Source organism: Myotis brandtii, unplaced genomic scaffold (genome assembly GCF_000412655.1).
Source record: "Myotis brandtii unplaced genomic scaffold, ASM41265v1 scaffold103, whole genome shotgun sequence".
In the NCBI taxonomy this organism is placed as follows: domain Eukaryota; kingdom Metazoa; phylum Chordata; class Mammalia; order Chiroptera; family Vespertilionidae; genus Myotis; species Myotis brandtii.
The window spans coordinates 3,153,471-3,161,991 of record NW_005353460.1 but is presented as its reverse complement, the minus strand read 5'-3'; the positions used below and the strand labels follow the sequence as shown (position 1 = coordinate 3,161,991).

The 8,521-nt window shown below is 38.2% G+C and overlaps 1 protein-coding gene across 1 annotated transcript in view; it reads left to right on the top strand.

Moving 5' to 3' along the window:
- The first annotated feature begins 309 nt into the window (after nucleotides 1–309).
- LOC102252819 (disintegrin and metalloproteinase domain-containing protein 2) overlaps nucleotides 310–8,521 on the top strand; it is a 79,711-nt gene continuing 71,499 nt past the window's right edge. Inside the window, exons 1-3 of the mRNA XM_005856515.2 lie at nucleotides 310–367; nucleotides 910–989; nucleotides 3,644–3,699. Of these exons, the coding sequence (XP_005856577.1) occupies nucleotides 310–367; nucleotides 910–989; nucleotides 3,644–3,699 (194 nt within the window). The remainder of the gene's footprint in view (nucleotides 368–909; nucleotides 990–3,643; nucleotides 3,700–8,521) is intronic.

Here is an 8,521-nt window from a genome sequence, read left to right as displayed (position 1 = left end):
AAAATAATACATGTATGTATAACTTCAGTTCACTTAAGAAGTGTATATGCATCTTCCTGTTCATTAGCTGTTTCTACCATCTGGAAGTATTCTTCTGGGTTTTCTGTTTGTTTTTTGCCCCAAAGAGGCGTCAAAATGAGTCAAAACCTCCTACTGCATAGATTCAGGGGCCAAGACCGCCCATGTCCCACAGCTCACAGCGCGTTCGCTCCCCACCCATCTTTGCTCCGCAGGGTTCTCCTCGTGCTGCCAACCGCCTTTTGCCAAGGCAACTGCCATTATTGAGGTTGGGATACCGGACATCGAGCCATGCTGAGGTTTCTGTTTCTGCTCTTTGGGCTCATCGGGCTCCAGACAGACAGTAGTGGTATGTGCACTACCCACTCAGCCCGCCCCTCTTTGACCTGCCAGGCATGGCAGCTTTCCTCTGGGTTTCCTCTGAGAGGTTGGCTATCTCTGGGAAAGTGCTTTGTTGTGGGGGCTCCAACTCTGTGAGCACCGGTCCACTCCCGCATTGCCACCTTCCCCAGACAACAGCCACATTGGGGGAGGGAAGGGGAGCAGTGAGATGCCATGCTTGGCTTGAGTAGATGCCTCACGATTAGTGTTTTATAAACTGCTCTGCATTTTTTACCCCTGGACATTGTCATTGGAAGGTCAAAAGGACCCAAGTTTATATGTACTGAGATGCTTGCTCCTATTGCCTCAGAATTACTGTGAACCGCCTACAACTCCTAAGACAATAAACCTCTTCCTCTTTACAAAGCCTTGTAATTCCAGAAAGACTGTAGATTGAGGGTATTGAACAAGATAGCAAAAATAAGTGGCGGTGTACAGACTATGATGACTGTAGAGGAGGAGATATGGGGCGATGCGTGTTGCTCTAACAAAACATTTTGCATCTTACAGATTCTGAACTACTACTACCTGTGCAAATTATAATTCCAGAGAAAAAACGGTCAACATCAAGAGATGGAGTTGAAACAAATGTAAGCAAGCACTATTCTTTCTTCAGAATCTAAAAACAATGCGATTATTTCATTCCTAAGAAGTAAATCTGGCATATTTTATCCATGCACACTTGCTGAATTTTATATTTATACCCAATTTTTCTTGACAAAAAAAAACCTTTTGAAAATGAGCCAAGGTTAATAATGTTTCATAGACATATTGTGCAGTGATGCTTATTATCAAAGCCCCAAGGCCCATCTTCTAAATTTGTTTCCTCCTTGAGTGTTTGAACAATCATTGACCTGATCCATCCAGAGGTTCTTTCCCCACTCTCTCCCCAGGCTAAATTTGGAGGAAATTGTTGTTGTTAAGTAAGCCTAAGGATTCCTGGCATGGGATGATGATCTTTTGATTTAATGAAGGGTTATGTGATGATTTTAAAAATTTTTTATTGCAAATATGTTCATCATTAAGGCTGTTATTTTATGCCATCTTAGTAGTTCTTGGTCCAATGTCGTTTTTCTTTGAAATAATTAGATTTGTATCTCTTTTACTAATTTCTGGAATCATTTCTAAAGAAGTGAGAAGTGTTTTTGTATATATACCCAATCGTAATTTTCTTTCTAGTTGAGTCATAAATGTTCTGGTAAATTGAATGCAAATATTTCTTAGCAACTACCCACTTGTCACCCTAATGGAGATAATACAAGCTTAAAATATTCAATATACCATTTTAAAAGACTTATATTTATGAGAATTTTAAATTTAATTAAATTAGACATTAAATTTCTCTTTCATAGAAAAGGAGGTGAAGACATTTAGCAGTATTTTAAAAGTTTTATTTTTATACAAAAATATATATGTAATTGTTTGGTTATATTAGAAAATATACACAGATGTATTAAGAGGGCGATATCTTAAACCAATCATTACTAGATTAAATATAAATAAAATTAGATTGGCAGAAAAAAATCACTTTTCTGCAACTGTCAAATTCATGAGGAACAAAACTTAACTATTTTGTTAATGTCTCTATCCCATGTTTAGAACAGTGCTGAATACATAGTAAGGGATTTGTAGTATTTTTTGAAGCAATAAGGCTTATTGATCCAACAAATGCTACAAATAATATGAAACAGAGTATGTTTATAAGTATTATCTATATTAATAAAAGGGTAATATGCTAATTAGACTGGATAGACTGGACATCTTCTGGATGTCATTCCAAATGTCCTTCATGACAAAGCTGGGGCCCAGGTGCCTGCGGCTGGCCAGAGGGAGGGAAGCACGGGTCCCGGGTACAGGGGCCTAGGCAGAGGCGGTTAGGGGCGATCAGGGAGGAAGACAAGCATTAGTGGTGATCAGACAGGCAGGCAGAGGTGGTTAGGGCCAATCAGGCAGGCAGGCGAGCAGTTAGGGGCAACCAGGCAGGCAGGCAAGCAGTTAGGGGCATCAGGCAGGCAGGGGAACAGTTAGGGGTGATTAGGCAGGCAGGCAGAGGCAGTTAGGGGCAATTAGCCAGGCAGGCAGAGTGGTTAGGGGAGACCAGGCAGGCAGGAAGGAGAGTGGTTATGAGCTAGCGGTCCTGCATTGTGAGGGTGTGCAGGCTGAGGGACCCTACCCCCCCACCCCCGCATGAATTTTGTGCACCGGGCCTCTAGTAATTAATAAATAAAGATCAGCCATGCTGGCATGGCTCAGTGGTTGAGTGTTTACCTATGAACCAGTAGGTCATGTTTCAATTCTTGGTCAGGTCACATGCCCAGGCTGTAGGCTGGATCCCCAATGTGGAGCACACAGGAGGGCAGCCAATCAATGATTCTCTTTCATCAGTGAGGTTTCTCTCTCTCTCTCTCTCTCTCTCTCTCTCTCTCTCTTTCCCTTCCTCTCTGAAATCAATAAAAATATATTTTAAAAAAATCATAGGAGAAAATATTCCACTTAAAAAGGCTAGTTTATTTTTAAAAATAACTGAATGGAACTTGTAGATATTAAATAATATGAAAGTAAAAAAAAAAAAATCAAGAATCAACAGTAGACCAGACAGCTGAAGAGACTCAAGTAGATTCAACATAAAAATGTCTTAAGAGGGAAAAAAAAGAATAGAATTAGAGGGTCAAGTGTAGAATAATTGGAATTCCTGGCATAAAAAAAAAAACAACCTGAAGAGATTGTATGAAAACATATATTAACTGTGAAATGATTTTAAAATGAATCCCTAGATCAAGTATCACACCACAGAGTATATAAAAATCAAGTAACACCTTGACAGTAAAATCAGAATACCAAAGCCAAGAAAGTGTCTTAAAGGCAGCCAGACATCAAAGATCATCTACGTTGAAATAAGTAGTACACTGATATACTCTCAAAGTCAACAATGGGGATGAGAATACAGTGAAATTAAAGCTTTAATTGTATGATTTTAAATAAATTTGCATTATAGAATCATTTACTCAAATGAAATATCCTTCATAAATTAGGACACATTAATTTTCAGATATTAATAGAAGAAAATGGTTAAAACAATGTATTTCAGTATGCAGAAATTGAAATACATCAATATTAAATTATATTTTTTTTATTGTAGTAGTGTGTTTTAGAGTACAATTATTGTCAATATAAAATGATTGTTTTCCTTTTTAATATTCTTCTCACTTTGCTTTGTTTTTTTTTTAATATACTCTCCTGCTAGGTGTCTTACAACATTGTAATTGATGGGAAAACATACACTATGAACCTGATGCAAAAGTAGGTGATCTACATTATTTTACCACTTGTCTTTGCCCTATTAATAATCATCTATAATAATAAAAGCATAATATGCTAATTAGACCAGATATCCTTCCAGATGACCTTCCAGACAAAGCCGGGGCTATGAGGGAAGCCTGGGTCTCTGGTGCCAGAGAGAAGCTGGTGCTGGCAGCTGGGGGAAGGAAAACCTACACTTTTTTTTCTTTATTGTTTTATTGCTTAAAGTATTACAAAGAGTATTACATATGTCTCCTTTTTTCCCCCGCCCTTGACAATCCCCTGGCCTCCCCTACCCCCAGTGTCTTATGTCCATTGGTTATGATAATCCTGCTTACTTGTAAACCCCAATGAAAGATTACTATTATTTTTAATAAAGTCAGTATTATTTTAAACCTTAATAAAGCCTCGGTGGCTGCCACAAGATGGCTAGCAGGGAAGGGCAATTGGGGCGATCAGGCCAGCGGGGGAGCAGGTAGGCGTCAATCGGGCCAGCACGGGAGCGGTTAGGGGGCCTACTCTTGCACGAATTTCATGCATCAGGCATCTAGTCATTTATAATGATCCAGAATGTCATTATTTTGCATTTGCAAATGTTTCAAGTTACTGGCTTTTCATTGTTTTTTATTTTATCCTTTAAAAATCTTTAAAGTTTATAGTAAATCTTGAATTTATACACTAAAGAACCTGAATCCACAGTGTAAGCTTCCACCTTTCTCCTTCCTGTAGAACCAGATTTCTTTTGGTTATTCATGTTGTTTCACAAGGGATGAGTTTCGATAATTTTCTATCTTTATCAAAACTTGATGACTTGCTCTTTAGTTTCTTTACATTCAATTTTATTTGAAAGAATATTTAGGATTTTCAGGTGAAAAGAATAGTGATAATTTTTTTTAGAGTTTACATACAATGTCAGAATGTCTTACGGATTTAGAATATAATTGTAATTAGCCAAACTCAATTCCATGCAAGCCAATAAATTTGGGGAAAACAAACACAACTAAGTAATAAAGAAACATCAAAATTGTAATGGTCCTTTTTAAAATGATAAGAATAGTCTTCCAAAATAATGAGACAGAAGTCTGCACGTGACATTACCAAATCAGAGAGAGAGAGAGAGAGAGAGAGAGAGATCTGTACCATATCTAGAATTCATAATTGCAATCCTTTCATACATTATAAAGCTTGCAAAATGTTGTTTTATGTAAAATGGATGATATCAGTTTGAAGGAAGACTCAAAATTACTTCTTCCTAAAGAAAAATAATGCTGCATTTTTGCAAGAGATACATTGGGACAATCCAGATAGAATCTGACAGTCAGCCACTATTTTGGAATGCCAAGTGATGCACATGAGAGTGAGCCAGTGGTCAGACCTAAAGCATCCTGTGACTAACTATCAGTATCACAGGGACAATATTTATTGAATGTTTAATATATTTTGAAATATGTAAAGTATAATTGCTTAGAAATATAAGAAGACCTGAATTAAAATGCAGTAACAGCCCTAGTCAGTTTGGCTCAGTGGATAGAGCATCAGCCTGTGGACTGAAGGGTCCTGGGTTCAATTCCGGTCTAGGGCACATGCCCAGGTTGTGGGCTCTATCCCCAGTAGGGATTGTGCAGGAGTTAGCTGAATAATGATTCTCTCTCATCATTGATGTTTCTCTCTCTCCCTCCCTTTCCCTTCCTCTCTGAAATCAATAAAAATGCATATTAAAAATAATGCAGTAATAGTAGTTGGTTTCTTAAACTCTTTCTTATATTAGAAAAAAGGTATAGAATATATAGTAATATAACTAATGATGATGTAGTAACTCATGAATCTATTATTTTATATTATACCATTTCACCTCTCTTAAATATTTTGTTATACATCCTTTTACTCTTCTTTTAGTAGTTTCTCTAGATTAAGATATTAATGCTTGAGTTATTGTACCTAATATACACGTTTACCAATTACCCTATATTCTTAAATCATTTAACTTTTTTGTTTGTTTGTTTGTTAATCCTCATCCGAGGATATTTTTCCATTGATTTTTAGGGAGAGTGGAAGAGAGAGAAAGATAGAAACATTAATGTGAGAAAAACACATATCAACTGGTGGTTGCCTCCTACATGAGCCCTGACCAGGGCTGGGGTTGGGGGAGAGTCTGATACCAAGGTATGCGCCCTTGACTGGAATCAAACCCGGGGCCCTATGGTCTGCAGGCTGACACTCTATCCACTGAGCCAAGCCGGTTACAGCGATCATTTAACTTTTTTATTCCAGTTAACTTTTCTGCCTATCATTTTTTTTTATGTATCATAATCCTGCTTACTTGTAAACCCCAATGAAAGATTACTATTATTTTTAATAAAGTCAGTATTATTTTAAACCTTAATAAAGCCTCGGTGGCTGCCACAAGATGGCTAGCAGGGAAGGGCAATTGGGGCGATCAGGCCAGCGGGGGAGCAGGTAGGCGTCAATCGGGCCAGCACGGGAGCGGTTAGGGGGGATCAGGATGGCAGGCAGAAGCGGTCAGGTGCAATCAGGCAAACTGACAGGCAAGTGGTTAGGAGCCAGCAGTCCCGGATTGTGAGAGGGATGTCCAACTGTCGGTTTAGGCCCAATCCCACAGGCAGGCATAAACTGGCAGTTGGACATACCCCAAGGGTATGAAGAGGGCGCAGGCTGGGCTGAGGAACACCCCTCCCCCATGCATGCATCGGGCCTCTAGTTTAATCATAAATGTACTCATTCTGGTGCTTTTTTTTTTCTTCTTGCATTTCTGGTTCTATCTGCAGTTCATTTCCATGTCTCAGAAATTCTATGTATTCCTATTACAGGTCTGCTTCTTTTTAATTATATATATTTGTTTGCAGTCATTGTTAAATCTTTACTTAACCTTATTTTTTAAAAACTTTTGCTGGAACAAATTTTAGGATGTCTTTTTAAAAATGACCCATGCCGTAACCGGTTTGGCTCAGTGGATAGAGCGTCGGCCTTCGGACTGAAAGGTCCCAGGTTCGATTCCGGTCAAGGGCATGTACCTTGTTGCGGGCACATCTTGCAGGAGGCAGCTGATAGATGTCTCTCTCTCATTGATGTTTCTAACTCTCTATCTCTCTCCCTTCCTCTCTGTAATAAATCAATAAAATGTATAAAAAATGACCTTAATTCTTTAAAATTATCATTTCATTGTCTTCTGGCTTTCTTCATTTCTATTGACAAGTAGTTGTCAATCATACTGCTGTTTCTTTGAAGGTAACATCTTTTTTTTTTTTCTCTTGACACTTTGAAAGTTTCATTGTAGTTTTAATTAGTCTTAAAAATGTTTAGGTGTGATTTTTTCTTCCTTTTATCATGCTTGAATTACATAGAGTATGTTCAGTAATACTGTATTGTCAATTTTAAAACTTTAAGTTTACTTAGCTCCTTGGCCTTTCTGTGTGGCATCAAAATTTGGCAGATGACTTTACAGGGAAGGATTATGTTTTGATGCATTTCAATGTATACTATTTTTATCCCATACCTGCATGACTCCCAAAGTCCTGCTTGTTTCCAGGCTTCCAAATAGTGGCTTCCTCCTTGGGACTAACATGGATATATGTATTCTTTCTTTTTCTGCCACAAAACAGGGCCTGCATATCACCTGCTAAATTTCTTTACAGTTTTCAACTCAGAATTGTTATTTTCCCTGGAGTCCCACCTCACCATGGGTCAGTTTCTTTTGTTATACAAGAAGAAAAAAATGTTTGCTCTGCTTGTCAGTGGCTGGGTTCTGGGACTTGTTCTTTCAACAAATCCAGACTGCCACAGCAGTCACAATCTTTATGTTATACGTGTGTGGGAAAATGAAAATGGGATACCTACACCTATCTTTCTCTTTATAGAGCCTTTTAAACATATTCTTATCATTTATAAGTAATATATTTTAATATGGGATGTCCATCTAATCTGTTAAATTGATGTCATATTAGTTCAGTTTTTATTGACCATTTGCTACTTTCCAGATATTCTTCTAAGTGCTTGAGATGCATTAGTAAACAAAATGGATATGAATCTCTGAGTTCATATGGTTAGTAGATGATTCTAATAATGACATAATAAATAAGCAGATTAAGAAGAATCTTAAAATGTTTAAGCAAAACTATAGAAAAAATTAAAAATATCTTTTGGAAATCTAATGCTTGATAATTGGGAAACTTGGATCTTTTTTAAATAAACGTATTAATATAAGCCTCCCTGAGAAGATATATAAGGAAAGACTTGGAGTAAATAAGACAATGAACCATGCTGAAGAACATTATAAGGAAAGACTTGGAGTAAATAAGACAATGAACCACGCTGAAGAACATCCCAGGGAATACTTGTATAAATATCCTGAGGCAAAACACAAATTTTTGTGCACCGGGCCTCTAGTACTTGTATAAATACCCTGAGGCAAAAGCTTGCCTGTTGTATTAAAAACAAAAACAAAAATGCTAGAAGGACAGTTTGACAGTAAAGTATAAAGTGTGTGAGAGTAGGACTGCCAAATAGGATCTTTGAGTAAAATGAAAACAAAATCAGAGAAAATCTCTCTCTCTCTCTCTCTTTCTCATTAACCTACCTATCCTATATAATAAAAGCCTAGGTGGTGCCACGCCCTTGTGTGACATCATCACAAGATGGCCTCCACAAGATGACTGGCAGGGGAGGGCAGTTGTGGGTGATCAGGCCTGCAGGGGAGGGCAGTTGGGGGTGACCAGTCCTGCAGGGAAGGGCAGTTAGGGGTGACCAGGCTGGCAGGGGAAGGCAGTTGGGGGTGACCAGGCCTGCAGGGGAGGGCAGTTGGGGG